The sequence below is a fragment of the Bombus terrestris genome, chromosome 11 (genome assembly GCF_910591885.1).
Source record: "Bombus terrestris chromosome 11, iyBomTerr1.2, whole genome shotgun sequence".
Taxonomy (NCBI): domain Eukaryota; kingdom Metazoa; phylum Arthropoda; class Insecta; order Hymenoptera; family Apidae; genus Bombus; species Bombus terrestris.
In genome coordinates this window covers 13652158-13676074 of record NC_063279.1, presented here as the reverse complement: position 1 = coordinate 13676074, position 23917 = coordinate 13652158, and the positions used below count along the sequence as shown (strand labels likewise).

At 32.9% G+C, this 23917-nt stretch overlaps 2 protein-coding genes across 7 annotated transcripts in view; both read left to right on the top strand.

Annotated features, from left to right (window-relative positions):
• The first annotated feature begins 319 nt into the window (after positions 1-319).
• LOC100642969 (polycomb protein Sfmbt) lies at positions 320-9645 on the top strand. Of its 4 annotated transcripts, none has more exons than XM_003398931.4 (10): positions 320-388; positions 930-1198; positions 1297-1531; positions 1614-1813; positions 1885-2079; positions 2196-2460; positions 2553-3289; positions 3482-3737; positions 4139-4488; positions 4766-9645. In XM_003398931.4, exons 1-10 carry the CDS (start codon positions 367-369, stop codon positions 5093-5095), a joined length of 2859 nt encoding a protein of 952 aa, XP_003398979.1. In that variant the 5' UTR covers positions 320-366; the 3' UTR covers positions 5096-9645. The 4 variants fall into 4 exon arrangements, with proteins under 4 accessions (XP_003398979.1, XP_003398981.1, XP_012168939.1 ...); XM_003398933.4 differs by having other exon boundaries at positions 325-388; positions 906-1198; XM_012313549.3 differs by lacking the exon at positions 320-388 and adding an exon at positions 395-537.
• Positions 9646-10447: 802 nt separating this feature from the next.
• The window catches only part of LOC100644452 (helix-loop-helix protein 11), a 160299-nt gene continuing 146829 nt past the window's right edge, over positions 10448-23917 (top strand). For 2 of the 3 annotated variants that reach the window (XR_007225724.1, XM_003398945.4), the window contains exon 1: positions 10451-11642. Coding sequence is in view for 2 of the 3 variants with exons in the window: in XM_003398945.4 (XP_003398993.1) it covers positions 11560-11642 (83 nt within the window). In the remaining variant the exon portion in view is untranslated. Of the gene's footprint in view, positions 11643-23917 lie in introns of all 3 variants that reach the window. The other variant, XM_012313550.3, reaches the window with a different exon arrangement.

Here is a 23917-nt window from a genome sequence, read left to right as displayed (position 1 = left end):
AGTTATATTTTTAACAATTATGTTTTTTGAGAATAAAAAATCTCATTACAAATGGTTAGAATTATCAGAAAGGATGATTATTAAGAATAATAAAGTACCAAAATTGATTATTTAAAATTTTATCATAAATAAACAAACTTATTGGTAAATATGATTGAAAATAATTATAATTATAAAGTAACCAATCTTCTCCCTACTTCCGCATTTTTCATCGTACCAGATTCTCGTTATTCGAAATAATAATAAATGGGAAATTAAAGTTTTGTATATACCGCCAAATTTGTATGATATCGATGATTGATATCAGGTGGCGTAACAATTTGCACACCACTTGAATATACAGGAGTTTTCTGGCTCTGCTTTGTCATGGACATGCAAGCTTCTAATGGTTCGTACTTGTTTTCCTACGCTATGTGATATGCTCGCGCGTTAAATTACATCGTAATTTATGATTCTGGGACTGAATACTTTACACAGGATATGGTGTATCTCCAAAGAGAAACTTCTTCTTTTGAAACATGTTTCCCAGTGGAAAAGGTTGAATAAATGTTGATTTTCAAAGCTTCGGCGTCGCTTTGAGAAATAAATCATATTGAGTTTTTTTTGCACATTTTATACGACATAGAATAGAATTCAGATGCGATAGTATCAATTCAAAAAACTGTTTTTTTGTAATAAATTACGTTCTGTATAGCAATTTGTTAAATGAATTCTCTTGCATGTACTAAAAATCCTTCGACCTATTAAGCATCATAATTTAATCGAAATTGCAGTATTTGTAGAATATACTTTGTCCTACATCAAATATTGTTCGTCCGATTGTAATATCCTGTTATTCGATACTAAAAGATATTAATATATATAATCTGTCTAAGAGTAATATTTCAATCATTATGTGAATATAGGAATGGATATTTGTATGAATTCAGTGTATGCTTCCATCCCTGGATTACCGGAACTAGGGATGGTATGGATGGGAGATATGATGGTACATGGAGAACCTACACATGAACTTATGTTGGATCCACGTCAAGCTGAAAGTCCTTTTTTTCCTCATGGTTCAAATCCATATGAAAATATTAGAAATCACCAAATCGCACCTACAACTATGGTACGATATCTACCACCTCAGTTCCCTAATGAATGTTCAGAGCCTGATGAAGCTGTGGAAGCTGTTGATTCCCAGGAAATACAACAGGTAAACTCTAATCCTTTAAACACACATATTTTAATTTTACATTGTACCTATAAGTAATACGTACACAGTAATATTTACCATCATTATCGTTTTTTCAGGAATATGATTCACAGTCTGAAAGACAAGAAATGACTGAATATTTGACATTAGAAGATTACATTGGTGATGAAGAACGAGAGCAAGTTGTAAACAATGCAGCAACACAAACTACTCAGGATAATCGCAATAGGAAAATAAAACCTATAAAGCATCCTGGATTGGTTTTAAAGACACCAATTGCATATCAACCACATACAGATTTAAATTTTATTCCCATTCGTAAGGATGGTATAGGTTAGATATAGAATTCAAGATCATAATTATAAATTGTAAATTTATTGATGTATAATTGTAAACTTCTATTATCTTGTTATAGCTGTTTGCGAAAAATGTGGTGCTATTGGTGTGAAACATGCATTTTATACTAAAGAACGACGATTTTGTAGTAGGGCATGTGCAAGATCTTCAGAACATACAGCTCCTACTGCTGATTCTACATATAGTCCATCACATTCTGTAGAGGCACACACATCTGTAAATTCAACTTCTCCAAATGAGTCTAAATTAACAAAGAATGTGAGTTACATGTAAAAATAAGCTTTAAAAATATGAAGAAGAAATCATACAATATTTTTTAAATATCTTAGGTCATATTACAAGAAGAAACAGACATAAAAGAATCTTTTGAACTAGAGAAAGAGAAAGTTATATCAGAACCAGTAATGCCAGAGGATTTACCTGTAAGAAGAAAAAGAACTGCTGAAATGGCAGGTTCTTATGATTGGACCCCACAATTGACAGAACCTGGATTTTGTGCTGCTCCAGTATCTTGTTTTAAGCATGTCAGTCTTCCATACAATGTTAATATAGTACTACATAACCTCTAATTCAGATTCTGATATTTTTGTTATTATACTTTGAATTTTGCATAAATTTTATTTCAATTTTCATGTTTCAGGCACCTATATCAGAAATATGGGATAATATCACAGTTGGTATGAAAGTAGAGGTGGAAAATACTGATTGTGACGAAGTATGTGAAGCTTTCCCAGATTCCTTTTGGGTTGCTACTGTGTTACGTATATCTGGATATAGAGCTTTGTTAAGGTATGAGGGTTTTGGACTCAATGATGATAAAGATTTTTGGGTATCTTTGTGCTCGAATGACATACACCCTGTAGGTTGGTGTGCAACCATTGGAAAACCTCTTATTCCACCTAATAGTAAGCAAACATTTATGATGCTTACATTGTTATGGATCCCTCTTTGTTTTTGTACAAAATTTGTAATAATGAATCATAATAATCCTTTACAGCAATTGCTGATAAGTACAAAGACTGGAAGGATTTTCTAATGAAACGATTGACAGGTGCAAGAACACTGCCAACTAATTTTTATAATAAAGTTAACGATAGTATGAAGTCGCGTTTTAGATGTGGATTTCACTTGGAAGTCGTAGACAAAAATAGAATCTCGCAAGTAAAAGTAGCAACGATACAAAAAATTGTGGGTAAACGATTACATGTACGATACTATGATTCGCCACCCGAAGACAATGGTTTTTGGTGCCACGAAGATTCTCCACTTATACATCCTGTTGGGTGGGCAAAACGGGTAGGACAAACATTGGATGCATATCCTGAATATTTAGAGCGTGTGTCAAAATCAAAATTGTGTGAAGACGACGCGACTGAAGACCTTTTCTATGTGCCAAAGAACCATCATGTACATCTTGGATACACATTTCGAGAAGGAATGAAAATAGAAGCCATTGATCCTCTTAATCTCTCTGCCATATGTGCAGCAACAATTATGCAAGTTTTAAAAGAAGATTATATAATGATCCGTATAGATAGTTATGATGAAGATGCAAGTGGTGCTGATTGGTTCTGCTATCATTCATGTTCACCTTGTATTTTTCCAATTGGATTTTGTTCTCAACATGGATTACCACTTACACCACCAAAGGGCTATGATCCTACTACATTTACATGGGATACATATTTAACAGAGACGAATACTATACCCGCTCCTATGCAGTTATTTAATAGGGTAACTACAGAAATAATTTTAATAATGTAAAAACATTAGAAATAGTATTTTTCATAGAAGTAATAAATCTAAGAAATATTATAAAACCTTTATAGAAATACAAATTTTATAGGTTTTGTACTATTTATTATATTTCGTATTCATGTATAACTATATTCATTGCTTTTCAACATATAGAAATTTTCATTATAGGAAATACCTCAACATGGATTTATTGAAGGAATGAGGCTCGAAGCAGCTGATTTAATGGATCCTAGATTAGTTTGTGTTGCTACTATTACTAGGGTGATTGGAAGGTTATTAAGAGTACACTTTGATGGTTGGGAGGACGAATATGATCAATGGCTAGATTGTCAGAGTCCTGACATTTATCCAGTTGGATGGTGTGATTTGGTTGATCATAAATTAGAAGGGCCCCGTGTACTCAATAAAAACACTAGTCCTACTGGTAAATACTTGTTTCATATTTAAAAAAAATGTTATAGTTTCATATTTTAACCAATTCATTGCCAGACAAATTTAGAACATCTTGCCTTAGGCGTCAAGATTTTATTTAAAAAAAAAACATGGAATTTCACAAAATCTAATATTTAGTTGCAGATATAGTACTAAAATGGTATTTACAGTAATTTGAAAATGCAAAAAGCACTACGAGATAACTCGTAGTCGGCAATCTTGGTACATACGCTTACCACGAGATATCTTGTAGTTGGGAGTGAATGGATTAAAAATATTTTCCAGAATGAGTTTTGTTTCAATATTATTAATATATTTTTTACTATTCTTGTGTGCCAACTCCTGTTTTCTTTTTCTAATGTCATAAATGAACATGTTCATTTCATTTCTTAGTAAAATCACCAAGAGGCCTTAAACGTAAAGCTAAGAGAAAAGTGAAAAAAAGCAACAAAGTATCTTGCGCGAAAAACATTCTACCTCGGCACAGTGAACGTATTAGTACGGCTCGTGAACGCGAACGAGAAGTAGAGCCAGCCCAAGGAATAAAAATCGAAAGAGAACGTGACTTGGAAAGCCTACCAGAACAAAGAAACAGGGAACCAGAACCAGCAGAAGAACCAGCTGGACCTGATCAAACTTTACCTAGTCCTACTACTGGACAAGGTCAAGCATTAAATGATACTCAAAGTGAGATACAAAGCCCTCCACCACCAAAAGAACGAATTGCCACGTCGTACATTAATGTAAATATATTTTGATATTTTTATATTAGAGATGAATATCAACTAATGAATATCAACTAATGAATATTAATTAATGAATATTAATGATTGATTAGATATAATATTAAACTTTTGAATTTCCAATCCTATATAAAATATTCTATATTTATATAGTAAATTAGTGAGAATAACGTCTAGACATTTATGCATTTAATATTAAACCTTGTTAAATTTTTGCTGAATTTCACATATAAAAAAGTTTTAAATATGAATATTTAAAGTAAGTGGTATGTTCCAGGTAACGTCTGCTTCTAGCAAATACATCCCAAGGCTAGCAGATGGTGTTCAAAAGAGTTCTGAATCTGGTGATTTAGTGCCATCTGAGTGGAATGTGTTTGATGTTGCACAATTTCTTCGTGTTAATGATTGTGCAACATATTGCGATAATTTTAGTAAACGTAAGATAGATGGAAAAACTCTATTAACACTCACTAAGGACCAAATAATAGACCTAACCGGTTTTAAAGTTGGGCCTTCTTTAAAGATATATGATCTTATTCAACAATTGAAAATCAAAGTGAATCCAGCTCAGGAAAGGTTGAAATTAGGATTGAAAAAATTATTATAACAAAGATAGTACATAGATAATACCATGAATAAGTTCCATCATTGCATACAAATAAACATGGATTTACAGGTAAGGCATATAGATGCAAATAATTAAAAATTCATATTTCATCATGGTTATATACAGTATTTGTTATATACTTTATTAATAAAATGTATGTATATAATAAAGTATATGTATATAAATATACATATACATATATGCATACACTTATGAAATTAGGGAAAGGTAAAGATAGAGATCCTGCTCTATCACTTAGGATGTAAATTTGGAAAGAGTACCATTTATTTAAAAGAGAAAAAAAAGCCACAAAAAGACAAAAGTATGAGATATGTTTTGGAAAATTTGTTTTGGAAAATAGTTAAATATTATAAATTAAAAATATAATTTGGAACTTATTTATTTATGCATTTATACACGTTTAAGATTGGGGTTAGGTTAAATTTGGTGTTTGATAAAATATTAGTTCTAATTTAAATGTTTTTTAAAAAATCGATTCTTACAAAATCTGATTATCTGTAAATTACTTTTTGAATTAACAGAAATTGGAATACCAAACTACTTTTTTGTAAATTAAAATACAATACAATAGTTATTTTAATGCTTGCAAATAGATACATGAATTCCAGAATTGAACGAAACATATTTAATACATATTTATAATTTCATGGAGCTTGGACTAAAACTAATGTGGTATTTGGTAGAGAATACAAGATTTATTTTATATTAATATTTACATGTATATATAAATTTCTATATAAAATATCAAGAGAAATTCATGCATATATATTGCATTTAAACATTCTTATATATATATCAGAAGTCATTTTATTATTCTGACAACATTTCTTTTACAACGCCGTTATTTGTAAATCCATGCTTTCACATTGCACTAAATTGATTACAGATGCATGAACCACATTAAGAAAAAAGATACTAATGTATATTTAAAGATTTTTTTAAACAAACAGAAAGTTAAAGGGTGTAATTTAAAAGGGAAAAAATTTAGAAGTAAATCAACAAAGATATATAATATTTAATACGAAAAAGTAAAAAAGAAGGTAGTAAAAATAAATCATAAAGTACAAATTAGTTTCCGAGTATCAATTCATTACAGCTTCAATCATATTTGCCTTGACGATATCATTCACAATACTAAATTAGTTTTATATATTTTAATAGATTTGTTGATTTACTATCTACTGTAATCAAGAGCTACGTGTCTGTACATAATTAAATAAAAAACGGAATGGTCAACTTCTAATCTTGTAAATATAGCATTTAGCACAGTATTAGGTTTAGCTCGTTTTTTTGAAAAAAATAGAATGAAGAGAATGTAACCACAGTGTAAAAGAAGCATAGCTATTAGAAAGTGGTTGATGCATTTGTATAACACATATTGTATCTATATGTAGCTTTATAATCATTACAGTAAAGTAAATCAAACCAGTCGAGTAAAGTCTAAGACTGATTTGTCTTAGACTCTTTAAATACTATTTTTAGTACGATAGGGTAACATTGTTACTCTCTTTATTTATTCAATATTTTGGAATCTCATGGTACCAATTCAATTTGGTTCCTAAACGTTTTCTTAGCAGTTAATTGATATAAGGTTGGATATTTGACTAATAATCACTTAGATTTTATTGTGACAATACTTGTTTTTGTTTATAATATTGATTTGCTATTGCACATTAGCAATGTAAAAAAAAAAAGTTCTTAATTTGGAAAAATATTATATGTCTATATCTGCTGATCGAAAGAAAAGTAGTAAAAGTTTTCTTGAAATCATCATTGTGTACAAATTGGGAGGCATTATAAATAGTGTTATAAACTGACAAAATTTTGGTTCTGCTTTAAATACACTAATCACATTACTGTGAGTACAAAAGAAGAAAAAACAATATTACTTACAAATTAAAAATACAAATAATAACAGATTCCTACGTGTTATATCAATCAATTTTAGTTTGAGAACAAAATAATGTCCGTTGTAAAATTTAACACTTAGCCAACCGAATAGCAGAGATCTTCCCTCTGTGAAGAACATCACTGCGTGACCGAACGGGGAGATCTCTCTTTTTGACTTAAGCAACGCATTTTCTTCTTCTTCATTTTTTTTTTTTTTTGTTATTATCAGTTATTGTTTAGCTGGATTTGTCCCCAATTAATTGCACCATTTTTTCTGCTTTTATAAAGTACAGTATATAATAAAATACACCAATTTAGGAGTATTAAAATTAATTAAAAAGCTACACTATCAGTTATGACTAAATAAAGTTATAATCCATACCACACTGTAAAATAATATTAAAATGTATTATAAATTTTTAATTTCACGTACAAGTCGTGTTATTTGTCTTTAGTCATCTTTAATGTCTTTAATTCTACCTATATTTTTTTTATGCTTTTAATATATATTTTTAATTTGATGTTTTGTATAAACAATATGTGAAATCGTTAAATAAAATCATTTCCGTAAAATATAATTAATCACTTAAATAATTTTTAGACTTCTTTGTTTTTTAAGTAGTGAATATTAGTCCTCGATATTTGGAAATTGCGCGGTGGCTAAGTGTTAACATAATATAAAAATCCAATATAAAAATATTAATTTTTTAAATTTTTTGTTCGATTTTGAAATGTGAATATTACAAAAAAATTTTGTTTTGGTTAACACGTTGAATGCCACAGGACACTGGTGACCGGCGCGCCAAGATTTGTAGAAATACATAATTTGAACAAATATCAATAGTTATAAATTTGTTATTATTACCATCGTTACTATAATGGTATGACGAAATTAATGCAGTATAAAACATATAAAAATAGTTTTATTTATGCATGAAATGTAGATCTATTATTATGTGCGCGCCCCCGTCAGTGGCTGTCGAACATGGGAAAACCCGCTTTTTCCGTGTTTTACTTTAATGAACAATAACCCTAAGGAACGTTTCGACTTGAAAGATGTTTGTTTAATATTATAAATATTATATATTTATTATATATTATATATTTGAATAAGTATGACCGAGGGATGGATTATGATTTATGGTAGGTCCCGGGACGTAACAACATAGAACAATTATTTAGCAACGCGAAGAAACAACATGAGATAATTGATAATCGCAAAATAAGTGAATCGCACGAAATCGCACTTCAGCGCCACGGTGGTCACCGGTGACCTCAGTGAGATAAATTCATTAATGATGATTATACGTCGTAACATATCTCTTGTAGGTAATATTTCATCATATGTATCGCATAATAAAAAATTCATCGTGGCGCCACGGGCAATTCCTGTAGGACTAGCGTGGCATTCAAAGTGTTAAACAAATTATCTGTTTTATAATGTTCAGATAATTTCAAATATACAAACGCACTAAGGATGAAAAATCTAAACGATACATGTATTTATGCCAATTTTTTTATACGAATCATCGAGCATTTGAATAATACTACATATTAATTCAAATAGAATCGAGCAAAGTCTAAATGTGCACCTTTTCTGAAAAAGATATTACATATAATCAGCCAAATAGCGCTGATTACATAGCTGTTTTATAAGGTATTAGCAAAAATGCTTCGTGATTTCATATTTACATACGTATCATATGCAATTTGTATATTGCATATTTGCGTTCTGCGTAAGCCATCAATTTGGCCGAGGAACTCATATATGCGTTTGGCGAAAACTGATAGAGCCGAAAGACTCATATATGTGTCCCAGGTAAAAGCGTCGCTATGAGCGACAAACTTATATACGCGTTCGGAGAAAACAACTGATAGAACCAAAAGACTCATATGTGTGTCATTTTATTTATCCTGTGGAGAATCTGTGCATGTACATATGTCTAGAATTTGACATCTTGGAGTGTTATGAACGAAATCGCGTCTAAGCAGAAATGTGCGCTGGCAATTTTAAATGACTATCGTGGCAGCAGCTCGGCCTCACGGTACGGTTGACTTCGAACTGTCCCGTCCGCAAAGGGTTAAAGACATATTTTAAACATGAGATCAAGACGAAATTTACTTATATTTCCAAAGTTGCAAATCGGGAAATTCAAGATAGAATCAACCATTTTCAGGATTAATGAATGAAATAGAGTAAGAGAATGAGGATCGAAAAAACCTAATATTATTTTCATTTACTAAACTGGATTTAAGGCGTATTCATAGTTATCTCTTTCTAAATCATAACAATATAAAACCCTCATTTTTTACGATGTAATGTATAATTAATATAAACAATAACTATGAATACAGTCTCTAAATATTAATTTAGCCTGTCATTGTATCAGAGTATGAAAAAGAAATTCCGCAGATAATCAACAGTATTTATCGATAATGGTAAAATAGGTTCAGAAGTGAGAACATCTTTTATTTCCTCTTTTTATTTGTAAGTTCATCACTACTACATTTCATTTTATAGAATTAAAGAAAGAATGATTATGAAAATAAATGTTTTTCACATATATTGTACAAAAAAAAACTATTTGCAAATAATGATGGAAGTACATTGTTTATATTAAATCATCTGAGTGTTTGTATTTCGGTTGCCGTTCCGTTATTTTTGCATGTGCAATCGTCGACCGCCAGATGGCATTGGCTGCACGACTTTTCACAACTTATCGATTTAAACAAGCTTATCGCAATTTCTATAGCAAAATTATTTGAAGAATATTTTATCGAAATCTTATTTATGGAAAATCAAATTATTTAGAGAGTCTTAGGAAAGTTATTAATTTTTAGTAATCGACGAAACTAATTTACATAAGATCTTGTTGAAATGTATTATTTTTTATACTTATATTTTTATCTTTCACACATTGATAGAGAAAAATTCGAAAAATGTAGCAATTTGTGAACGAAGACAGTGCATTAAGATCGTTTACAATTTTACAATAAAAATTATACATACATACATAGTTAAAAGTACAAATAGTCAGTTTAAATTATAAAATTACATTATTTCAATATTCAGAGTACGGATAAATTGTTAATGAATATAGTAGAACATTTTTTATTTATTATATTGATTTACACATAGTTTTGATTTTTGATTATTCATCTCTGCATCGACATAGAGAAATGCAGAACGAGGGACTTATGATGTATGATACGTGCGAGGAAGCAGCGAATTTTTATTGTCAACTTTCGTATCGTGTAACATTGCGCAGAGAGCTCGTTGAAGGACCAGGATAGAAGGTTGTTGGATGTGTACGCGCGCGGTCACGGCTATACAAATGGTTGGGGGTTAGTGTGCGTGGGTTTAGTTTCGCGCAGGTGGGGGAAGTGGGGGAGACTGGCGTATTCTATGGGCGGGGCCTCTGCCAGCTGGCAGATGTTTCCCGCGCGGCCGCACCATTCCTCTAGCGTAAACCTACGCAGTGTGAAAGTAGTCCCTTCTAAAGCGATAAATATTTCTAACAATAGCTCACCAAGCAGACAGCTAACGACGCCAGTGATCCGACGTATGGCAGTAGATAATCTGCACGCAACTACCTGCGGAAAACCGTAAAAACTTGGTGTGAAACTGAAGATGAGGTGATGTGCGATTGGTCCAAAGAGAGTCATTGTTCAGGGCAGAGTATCATGTAGCATTCACCCTAACCGCGTACACTAAACTTGTAATGAGTGCCTCGAAAACGCTCTTCCAACGTTCGACACTGTGAATCACGTCTATGTCGTTGTGCTTCGTGGAAACATAAACTAGATTAAGACAACAAACTTCACCGTGTGATTATATTTTCGTTCCTGCATATCGTTTCTACAGTGCGCGAGTGTTATTTGCCTCAAGTTTCATGACAAAGTTTAGCATGTGCCACGTGATGATTCGGTGTACACGGACGGAATGATTTGCTTCGTGACAAGATTCGTGAGATGATTTATTTGAAATGTAGTATCAGTTTATGCAACGTCGGATATTACTTATCGTAATTTTCGGTACATTGAAAGAACATATATAATTAATCAAGAGTGTTATCGTGTAAACGCGATAAAAATAATTAGTGTTAAAAAATAAAGGATTTCTAGGATATATAAGATTTGAGAAAAAATTTGTAGTAGAAAGTGGCAGATGTCCAAAGGGGCGTCGGATGAACCATAGGTGTTGACGGCACTGAAGCCGGCGGCGGAGTGATTCGCGGCATTCTGTGGGGGCCCTCAGCTGTTTCCCGCCAAAGATCGCCATTACAAAACGCGTTCGGGCGTTGTGTGTGCGCCGCGCGGAGTGGCTGTCCCGTGGACGAATCTCGGTGCGTGCCACCGCGGTCTAAAAAGTTAATTAACGAGTTCCGTGGAGGATTTGCGTCACGTTTGCGTGAAGTGTGCGCGTCGATTTTTTTCGAGTGGAGTGCTGCGAAAGAGAGAGAAGCCCGTCGTCTTTTCGCTGCCGTGACGACGGCTGCTGGGACGGTGCGGGATCGCGCGGCGGGATTCTTAGTGCTGCGGACCAACGAGATATGTCAGTGTTTGGTGGCGAGGATCGTATTCTGCTCGAGGAAATTGTCGAAACCACCGAGGAACAGGAAACCAATTTGTGCGGGTGAGTCTTTCTCTCATTGATCACAGAAAAAAACGACGACGTGGAAAACGTGAAATTGCTAGGAATGTGCACGGCCATGTGTCGACTGGGAAAACTCGTACCGAGTTACATATGCGTTCGCGTGTACGTCAGCGTTATGTAGTATATAGAGCGGTGCGGTTTGACACGCCACGTCATTTATGACTTCAATTCTGGTGCGAACCGCGAAATATGATGGCTGAGTCAAGAATCACCCATGTCACTTTTATCATTAAATCCAAATTTATCTAATTTTGTTTCGTAAATACTGCGTCTAAAATAGGTGATTAAGATGTCTAAGATGTCGCATGTGTCGGATCGCGAGGGTTAAATACGCGTAACGTATTTTTCGTGAATTTTGACCGAGGTGACACGAATTTGTCAGCAAAGGAAGGCGTATTCGTCCTCCTTATCAAGTCATGCCGATTCTAACAACGTTCAGCGGCAACTCTTTCTGTTCGCCATCTCAGTCGTTGTTAGCATCGACGTCGACGTCGCGGTGGCATTGGCGAGACTTGTAATCGTGACACGGACGTAAAACGTGTGTACAATACAAACAAAATCCTAGTAGGCTCTCGATAGCCAGCTGTCGCGAAGCCGGCCGGCCGGCCAGCCGGCCGGCACAATAGTCTTCGCATTATACGATGCTACTACGTGATATTTCTTTGAGTTATAAATTGGAGACTTCTTTCTTTCTTTGAAGTTAGTGTTTATTTTTGTTGTTGGAATGATCGATAGAGGCGAGTTGGGAAATATTTTGCGAGGTTGTGTCAAACCGGACCTTCCATGCGTTCACGCCCAAACAAGCATGGCGCGGGAGTCACTGCCGATATATCAATTGTTTTCTAACAATATAAATGTAGAATTATTGTGAAGAATTGTAGATTTTTAAATTTTACATAGCGTCCTTTTTCATCTTATTTAATTATTTGTGATGTTAATAGATGACAAATAGATGTAATATTTTGTTATAGCTTGCGTAAATTAATTTTCGATATTTTCAAATATTTGTATATCATACAATATTCTATTAAAATTATAAGAATGTTTTTCATTGTCGTATATCACGTAAATTAATTTTAGTTATTGATGTTTTTGAATATTCATATATCAGAGTACTCTATCGTATAGTATATTATATTCTAGGAAATTTGTAGTAATTTGCTATGACGAGTGTAATATAAACAGTAACTGGATGGCTACGACGCGGTGTCGCTATTAATCGCTTTCTTAGAACGTTATCTCTGAACAGGTTTAAAATGCATATACGGTACTCGCGTTTGCATTAACTCTCTATGTGTTTGTTCCCCTCGCGACGGTGTTGCCATCATGAAATCTGTCATCAATTTAACATCATAAAATCATCAATCAACGGAAGTATCATTAAAAAATTGTGAAAAACACATTCTATTTAAGACGTAATGAGTACGACGCAAATTTAAATTGGCACGTACTTCTAGATTATGTTCATGGATATGAATTGAATATCATAAAAATTACAGAATTGGGACAAAATGTAGAACAGATATGTAAAGTTTTTTATAATATAGAGAGACGAAGGAACAATTTCTCCTTATACACAATTCTAAAAATTCCATGAATTCTGGAAAACCATTTCGTAATATTATGTATATATATATGTAAAGTATTACAATATAGAGATAAATTTGTATTATCATGGCGTAAATATTGCATGAAATAGACACAATTTATTCCACTATATAGAATTTTGTAAATTCTTCAAACTCTGAAAAAGCTTTTCGCAACATTACACACATGCAAAATTTCATAGTATACAGATAAACATTGTATGAATCAAAGCAAACTTTTCTTTCAATACACAATGCTGAGATTTCTTTAGATTATTGTTTACACCAGGGTTGAAACTAAGTGGCGTAGTTTTTAGTATCTCTTTGCAGCAGTTATAGAGAAAAAGGATGTAAAAAGAAGGGGGAAAAAAACAAAAGGACGAGGAAAGCAAGTTCCTTTGTATACGGCCGAGTGACCGACAGACCAGCCAGGTTATACTATGTGCGTTACGTAAAGCCACGTTTGTTGCACAATAATGGGTCTCTATAAATAACTCGAAGCATGCCGCATCGGCGCGACTTCTTGTTTACATACGCTCATCATCGCGCTGCATTACGTTCACTTACACTTTACACAGATAGGCTTCGATCTATCGTGTCTAGGCTAAACGTGTGTAAATCGTGTTCAAGGTACACAGTCTGCTCGCGTGTAGTTGTGAAATTCGCGAACGTTGACTACTTGTCGATATTACACCAGGCACAGCGCCCCGTATGCTTTCTTTGTCCGTTTGGTTGCGCGACGTGCACGCGATAACGCGCGTAGGTAATGCAAGAAACTACTACAGACGATATGCGTGTAATAATATATATATATATATATATGTACATGCGCGCGCGCGCGCACACACACACACACATGGTGTAAAGGAAAGCTGTACAGTGTACGCCATAATTGATATAGAGCTTGAATGAAGAAACGAGGAAAGACGTACGATTTTACATGTGTATGAAAGGCTCGTTGGAGGTATCAAGCGTAAATCATTGCATTAATGCACGCGGCATACCTTACGTTCACGCCCGCGGTATGTTTATACCTATTTTTTTTTCTTGTTTTTTGTGGTTAGATTGGTATGAGTGAATAATGATGAATGTAGGTATAATGGCGAGCATGTAAATAGAAAATATGTTTATTTGAGAATTTAAGTATAATTGTGTTAAGCAATGTCACCATACAAATATATGTATAAATACATTTGAGTAAAAGTTTTACATCGACGATCTAACCTTGCTTTTACTTTCTTAATTTTGCTTTACGCCTATGCGTAGATTTCCGTTATATTTTTATTAACAAAAAGTGACAGCAGTTTGCATTTTAATTACATATGTAGAAATCTAAATCTAATTTATTTTACTACGAAATTACAATTATATTATATGGTCAGATAACATTATATCATATCAAGAAAAACTTGAAATCAAAAACAGTTTAAAAGCGTACCTGTTTATACTTAAAATAAAATACAATATTTAGTACATAACAAACGAAGAAAGTAATTTTGTATCATTATATCATTTTTACCAATCGGTTGATGGGTATTTAGGCACTTGATCAATTTTTGACTTACTTTTTTACATAGAAACGTTTCTTTGCTGCATGTGATTCCTGAAACACCCCATGATATAAAATATTGACTACTACCAGCAGACGCACCGTGTGCGTCAATATCAGTAAATGCGTAAATGTTAAATCATCATTGGCAGTATTTTTTGGTCTTACTTCTTTTCCATTTGAAAAGCGAAAAGGATAGTCGGATTATTACGAGAACATCTGATATGTGTTTATGCTTTCATCACACGATCCAGTGTATCAGCTGATTAAACGTTTTGCTATTACATAATCGAGCACGATTGATACATACTTCACCGATCATGATAAATTTTCTCTCTCTCGCGGTTTATCGCTGCTTTGTACGCTGATCAAACGTTTCACATATATATGCAATGTGTCATTTAGTCGTTGAAACGATGCGTCACGAATTTATAATTATATAGTCGGATAATTATTGTCAAATATTAGTCACTTAAGGCGTTTCGATGTTTTTACATTGCTCGAAGTGTAGATGGAAATGACATTGTAGATTTAAACGATTGAATGATTAAACACTGTGTTATACGTTTGACGGTGTAAAGTTAATATTTTTATTATGCATATGTAATATCATATCAATTTATTAAAATGCATAAAACAGCACAATAATTACTTTATAGAAAGATGAGTTATTCTATAAAAATTTTTATATAGCAATAAAAATATCGTATTTGCGTAGTTTTATGTTTTCTTATATTTATATTTTCTGTCTACCTTGTTTTACTTTTAAAACAGTATTTGATTAATCTTCTCACTATACAAAATAATAACTTTGCATCGAAATATTGGAATTTAAAAGTCTAGTGATTTAGGAATCGAGGAGTAGAATTTCATAATAGTAAAAATAGCTTTGTATGCTATAGGTGTACGAAAACTTTCATAACTTTCCTTCGCTCTCTCATTGCCTACCAGTTATCGATTTTATTTCTCTTTTGATCGCTCCAACCATCAAGAAAACATCAATCACGGTCGATTCTAACAAAGTTAGGTTACATATTATTGGGTTATTAATTTATAAAAGAAATATTGAGTTACCGTCCACCCACCACTTAGTTTTTTCTCTATGACATGTTTTACACACACATGTACACACAAAGCACAGATATAATTAATTTCGCTCGATGCCCTATCGATTTTCTTTCAGTATTTACGTCAGCTAAACCTTTGTCGGTGTGCGTGTCATGCTGTACTTATTAGTTATTATCACCACATCGTTTATCAAGCGTTGGAAAATAAAACTCGCTCGACTGATGGTACTTTTTCGTTCGCTCGTTTGCACGACTTAATAAATCGGTCGAGCCAATCCTGACCACGGTCAACGTGATTGCACCATATCGTACGTAGTTGCCTTTTTACGTATACATGCGCTTATAACACACCTAGATATATACACGTATTATGTACATAGTATTACGAGTAGCGATGGGATCAAGTTCAATACGTACAAATCAAATCCACTATCCAAGGTAGTTAGCTTCATACGGTTCGAAGAGTACTTGTAAGATATAGTCAAGTATTCGATCTTTGCAAACTATTCTCGAACTTTGGATACTGAAATTTTAAATTCGAAAATTTCGAATTACTCGAACTTCTACATTTTCAAATTTCCAAACTGAAAAGTTACTATGATAGTTCTATATACGTTTGAATTTGCGACTTACATACTTCATCCTGTGATTAGTTACGAGTAGTCAATTAGAGCAACAAAGACAGCTGAATGAACTGCACAGGAAATAAGAAAGAGAAATAAAGAGTTTGAATTGCGCATTGCGCTTGCACCAGGTCAATCTCCGTGTATGAGTGCACTTGTACTTAATGCAGAGTTACATACGTAGTATGTACGTACATACCAAAGTGTCGTGTCTATTCTTTCTTTCTTTATTTATTTTCCTATCTTTGATTTTATGGATTATTTCAACCATCTGTATACTATGTATGCGTCGTTTGATGCGGTTAATGGTATTAAGCACATAATGACGACATTGAAGTTATTGTACAGGGTCATTCACTGAAAACAGGCTGCTTTAATGTCGTGAAAAATAGTGACGATGAAAACTGGATGATTCGATTGGTGTAACGTGAAGCGTGCCTTACGTTTCCGAGGTCGTTCATTCTTTTTTGTCTTTTTACTTTTTTTTTATTTTTTTTTTACTTTTTTACTTTTTTCTGTATATATAACGAAAAGCGAACGCGTGACCTTAAACTTTTTTCTGGTGATCTTTGAAATTAAATTTCTCTAATTTTAATGTAAATTGAATTTGATATAACTTGAGCCTCGTATTTTTGAGTTTCAATAGTTATTTTCCATATGAAATTTGTTTTATATTGCGTTTAAATCGTATTGAAAATTTTGGAGGTTTTAATGTTACTTTAGTTTTGTTTTTCTTATATTTACAAAATAAGTAAAAAATTCATAATTACTTGACTATGTGATTAGAAAGTGATTTTTAAATGAAGTTTTAGTAGCGTGTAATTATATACATAGAGAATTATGAAACAGAAGGCTGGCAGATTTGTTGGATTTATGCAGAATATAAACAATGCGGTTTAGCTTGTAGGTATCGTGAAAAATTTTCTTATCATATCTGTTAGATATGGTCTATATTTTCTAATGTAATAAGGAACATTATACGAGCGACAAAAAATACTAATGGTCTTATAATTGTTTTGAACGTCATTGAAAGAATATGTATACTATCGTTCCAAAGTAAAATTGTTTTCTGCCATGTTAGTACCCGAACATTTTTTAATTTACTTTATATATATTATTATAAATATATACGATCATTTATCACAGATAAAAAAAGATATTAAGAAAAGAATTGTTTACCTTCTGAAACTACTTACTTATTTATCGTTGACCTTTAAAGTATGTATCTTAAACAGAACAAAGTACAGTAAAACGAAGAAAAGCGTGCAAAGTTCACATTGAAATCTTAAATTCCAATAATCTTATATTTAGTGTAAAGATATTAACGTGTCTAAGGTCAGGTTGTTAGATTCTTACCTACCTATAGATTCGTCTATTCTTTATTCATATACGATTTCGACACCTGGTATTTAATTATTTGTTCCTGCAGAGCAGTAACTTCACTGATTGAAATAAATTGCGCATTTATATATATTTTCATAAAAATCGCGATCTTATAAATTTGTTTTATCCATTAAGAATTATGACGAATACTTTTATGCATTATGTGGATTTTACGCATTCCTGCCTCCTTAAATTTCACATAAATGCATAAAAATCCGCAATCTAATCATGATAGTCGAGTCTCATAACAGTGCTAATAAAATTTTAAAACGCGTACGAATACTTTCACGAGTAACCGTACGTGGACTACTTTGTTAAATTATATTTGACTCCACTAGAATTTTGTGTGACGGCGTATATCAGCCAGCCGAATTGAAATTCCTTATCTCACTTTACCCGATTCTATAATTAACTGTGATCGCGAAAAGTTCTCGTACAAATTCGTAATTTCTTATCAAGCATTCGCTTCATTCGTTCAAAATCGGTCCGCTTAAAAGAGTCACGAAATTTTCTGGCCAATGCTGGTGACGTTTCAGAAGAACCGAATCTGAGTTTTCAAAAAGTCAAACTGATTAGCCAATTGTTCTAAATTTCTCATTTCATTCCTCGATTGTACCGACTCGAATGGTGCAGCTAATGCATTTTCTGAAGAAAAGTAGTTGTTATGCATATTGATTAGCTATTGTATCGGGTGAAAAGGTTTACCATGAAAAGCATAATACCGTTTCTTTAGATTTGTACGCAAAAGAGGTACGATGTCGCGTCGCGGCGTCACGTCATTGCACCGCAAAATCTCAGCACTTGCCTGGCCTCGTCTAGGAATGGACTTAACACTTGCTGGAACTGTATATATTTTCAAATCTCGTTATTTCTCCGTATCTACGGCCAAAGGTTAAATCTTATAAGTATTACAACTTAACTTAATCTTAAGTATTATACTTGCAATTAAAAGGTAAATTTATCTGTTGCCAATCTTACAGTAACATGATCGACAGCTTGATGGATGTATCAATGTCTTCTGATAGGGCACATAAGATAGTAGGATAAAAAAGAAATTTATTGTCGAGATTACAATTTTGCAATTCGTTATGCCATTCTCATATAATACAGCGATGAACTTTTTTTTTTCTTTTTTTTAATTTTGTTGATTTTTTTTATCGTACCATAGTAGGCAGCTAAACTACGAAAATAGTTTATACAGTCTTGAAACGCCTTTCAGTTGTGGAGGCTGGCAGCAGACAACAATGGTTCCTCTGTTGACCTCTTACGCTCCACATACCCACTGCGTACTGCAAACTCATGTTACATACACACATGTATGCGAGTATTACTCATGAATAAAGTCAAAGGGACCAACCTCAGACGGCAATAATGCCTCTGTCTGACGCCCTTCCTTTTTCTCTTCTTTTCTTTTCTTCTCTTTTCAAGTAAGCTCGCACGTTACTACTGATGTAGCTTCATAACTTCATCTTCGAGTTTGCGTTCAATTTCTGAAAAAATGTCTCACTTTCGTATTACCTCTTTCTACGCTATTCTTCACAAGTATTCAAATATTTTGGTAGTAACATTTGAATTTATAGTAATAATAATTTTGAATTTGAATCACCAAACTATAAATTTAAATTATTTTATTTAAAAAAAAAAAGTTTTTTAACAAGCTCTTGCAGAGTGGCAAATTTTACTCCAAACCACACTACCTTAAACATTTAGGAATCGTTTTATAAGACCATTTCCGTGTATAATATACGTAGTTGATGCTGTTGGTTCTTTGCAAAGGATCGTTTGGTCCTATTGGAATCATCTACCTGGGTTTTTAGTCGTGGACGTAAGATAGAATAACGAGTAGCCGGTTGTTCCTTTATTCGTTGATCTTGGACCATTCTGCACCAGGATTTTGAAAGCAAGATAAAATATACCCGTGCTTAAATATTTATGGGAAGAAAGAAAGCATTTTAGAGATATTCTTAGCTTTTGGACATTATTGTTTGGCTTTTATCGGACTTTACAATTATTGTGACAGATTTCTACGAATTTCTTTCTTCGTTTCTTCCTAAATTTTTATATGAAATAGTGAAAGTAGCTTTGAAAAGTAGCTTTGAAATCTTTATTTGCATTGTTAAAACATTAATATTTTTATTTTTGGCTTAAAAATATAAAGAACGTGTGATGCCTGTGTCAGGAAGTGTAAATGGAAAAGAAAGGAAGAGAGTCTGGAAACATTCTTGGAATCTGACGCTGTTACAAGTACAAAATTACCGGCTGTCGTTGGTGGTTGCGTCAAAATCAGACAGCTGGTCGGCCGCGTCGTTTCACGCATCAGGGCACTCGCATTCCGATCGTCATCAATATAAATTGTCATTGTTTTCGTCGCAGGTGTTGCACCGACTGATTAACGGCCTGGTCTATCTACATTTAAAGAAGAGTGGTGTTTGAATCGGTATTAGCTGGTTTGGAATGTCTGTCCCGTTTTAAAATACAGTTTGAATATATGTTAGATGCTTTACTGAAATCTACTTTTTCTTTTGAACTAAAAAAAACAAGTAATAAGATTTTAATTCGAGTGAACTCTTAATACGTTGTTTGCTGCATCGAATCTTGCAGCCTTCCATTATGACTGAAATTTGTTTTCTTTGATTTCATTCAAAAACAATTTGCGCAATGTGGCGTCACCCGCTTCCGGAAACAACTAGGCCACGACGCCAACGTGATGTCATAAGCAGTTAACGCGTTAATAAAAGTTTTTTTATTTATAGAATAGTTAAAAAAGAAATGAATTCTAAATAGATTTCAATTTTTATAAAACAAATATAATTTATTTTCAATGGAAATAAAATAACTCATTAATTTAGAAATGAAGTTAAAGAAAGGATATTTTTGGTGAAAAATGTTGCAACTCTAATCACAATTTGTCATATTTTAATTAGGAGCTGTGTTAAGCAATAAAAATGAAAATACGAGCATATGTTCGAACACAAATTCATCGAGCTCTCGTCGTGTTTGCGATTACCGGCGGCTACAGATAATGTTGCGCCATATTACGAAATGGTACAATTAAAATTAAATAATCTTCGCGTGTATTAGTCGCAGATACGAGAATGTATATACAAAGTGCAATTTATCATACATTTATTACACGCTGTCTCACATTCGAGTGATGTTCTCCTAAACGAATATCACATTCGCTTATTTAACAATTTATTTTTAACGACTTCGCTCAACGGTATATACGTGTAGGTATGTATACCTTCTACTTATACGATTAATAGGATTTTCAACTCGAAGCCCCATCCGGAAGGTTCACCTCAACACATATATTGTTCATAAACGATTCGATTGCATCATCTGAGAAACCACAAATTCCCCCACAAATCTTATTAGAAGAAAAGAAAGAGAAAATAAGAGAGACTGCTTCGTGCCAAAGAGTACGATATCGAAATTTTTTTATATCGCACACAGTTATTCACGTGTGTCAATCAAAGGTCAGTAATAAACAAGCCATTTTATCTTGTTCAATTTTCAATATAAATACATTTCTTATCATATTTCTTGATATACATTATACATATTGATATGTGTACATGATTTAATTTTAATATAGTATTATTTTTTTTGCGAAATTCCTGACTTGTACATACATACCGTGTTCTTCGTCTGAAATTTTTATTAAAAAGCACGTATTACATATAGTCTACATTATAATATACACATATGTATATTATATATATATATATATATCTTCCTAGGAAATACTTGAAGAATTAAATAGTAAAAAATAAGAAAATGAATGTGAACCGATACGATTTCGCGCTACAAGGTAGAGACGGGACTGCGACTAAACGAAGTAAACGGGTAAACGAAGAAGAGCCAGGAAGACGAGGAGAACCAGAGACAGCGGAGGCACGTACACCCGACGCGACGTGGCGCCCGCTGGCCTGTGCCTTACGTCACATAGCTAAATATATGCCTGGCCGTTCCCAATCTCATTCCCATTCTCGTTCTTCATTCCATCCCGTGAGCTAATACGACAGCAGGCATCCTTACTCTGGCAAAGACGTCCGCGAAATTGTCCTCCACCTTTCCCTCTTACTTTGTTTCTCTGCATTCTGTAATCCGATCTATTTATTATCCTATCATTTGTGTCCATTGAATGACATTTTTAAATTTTAGCTTTTTTCCTTAGACCATTATTAACGAAAAACTTATCGAACGAACCACTATATAATTATGATTTTGTGTTGATCGTTGAATGACATATTAAATTCCGGGAAACGTTTGTCGGCTTTGAAAAGCGGTAATAAAGAGCGGCAATATTGGTGATAAGGGGTGATAAGGATGGCACGATACATTAATGTAAAAATGGTTCTTTGAAAATATGAAATTTCATATAATCTCATCTTCATTTTTTAATTTCTCTTCATAATTTTCATAACATAAGAAAGATATTCTATATGAAATGAAGGCTGATAAAATAAAAATTTAATTGTTGTTATTAAATTAAAATTGTTAGTGTACTATTGGAATTAAAAAAAATAATTAATAACAAAATGTAATGAACAAATGTAATGAAATAAAATATAATTAAAGGTAAATTTTAACAATATAGTATTCGATTTCAACTAATTTTAATAATATGTGTATATATGTATATATATATTAATTGAAATGTAATTTTACTGAAATGGGAACGTAATTTATGAAGTGCTCTTTATTCGAGTGAGATACACTTAAAAGGAGAATTTAGAATAAGGAGAAGTCGTGGCTTAGGTATACACTGCTCCATTTCGGGGTTTGTTCTTGATCCTGTTAACATCTGTCGTCGGCAGCTTCGTTTCTAGAAAAAATTCTGCACGGCAGCTGCCGCTGGCAACAATCTTTACGCTTATTCGCTCCTATTTTTTCCTCTGAAACCACGTTGCTCAAATATCTTCCTAACGAACTGTAATTGAGACTACTGGAGACAAAATGACCAATATTTGAATTGAATTCACGACATGTTACAAAATCTCACAGAACAGCGAATTGAATGTGTTTTCGGGTGTCAATTTTCTTAATTTTTTACATCTTTAAACATACCTCTATTTATATCATATATATATACATATGTTATTTATTTAAAATTACATTCAATAATATTTTAAATCTATCTCCACAAGTTATCTATTTATTACAATTTTATTTATTTTTCAAATTTTTATTTTATATATCTACGAATCTACTTTTCGTATGCTATAGAATTTGTAGGATATTATCAATTCATGAGACGGGAAAGAATTTTAACAGGGTCCAATCGTTGCGTTCTGAGAAACAAAATGAAAGGAAGGAAAGAGAAGATAGGCCTCCGCAGTGCGTCTGATAGGCTTCGTTCATAGGGAGAGTTTTTCCGAGGTTGGGTAGCTTGGCTAGGGTGTTCAAACCCCAACATAAACCAACAGAAGCACACAAACGTAGTAGTAGTACGTATACATACCTATACAAGCACATTTGAAGAGCGTCGTGCAGTTCCCCTATTCTACCCAAACTTAGCCTTGGGTCTGTATACCGAGTGACTCAACAAAATTTCATTCAATTTATTCAATATTATTCAATGTTCCTCTTCTTTAAGCATTGCGATTTAGCATCCATTGCATGTTTCTTAATTCATGAAATATATCTTTAAGATGATTCAGTTTTTAAGATGAATATTTTTTCAATAAATAAATTTATCCTTTTGTTATTTTTTTATGTTAGTACGTTTCTTAATACTAGAAAATTAATTTCGTATAAAATAAAAAATCGTTCAATCTGTAAAACATAAACTCCGATATTCTATCGTTATATCCGAAACATCGAAATTATTTGACTAAAACCATTATACGCGCGTCTTGATAAACAAATATGGTAACATCAGATCACTGCATCTCGCCATGTTGAAACAAACAGATTCGAAAATAACCAAAGTATACTCCGAGTTCTGAGTAGCGTATTGGAAGTGATGAATGAACCGAGCAGGCTTTTCAAACGCCACGAATTTACTCAACTTTTCAATGAACCTTGACCTTTCGACAGA

Bases quoted from the DNA above. Each gene is read 5' to 3' on its own strand.
- LOC100642969 (XM_003398933.4), top strand. From the start codon at position 367: ATGGACATGCAAGCTTCTAATG. The intron at 1,814-1,884 runs GTGAGTTACATG...TAAATATCTTAG, and splicing joins AGTCTAAATTAACAAAGAAT to GTCATATTACAAGAAGAAAC. The intron at 2,080-2,195 runs GTCAGTCTTCCA...TTCATGTTTCAG, and splicing joins CAGTATCTTGTTTTAAGCAT to GCACCTATATCAGAAATATG.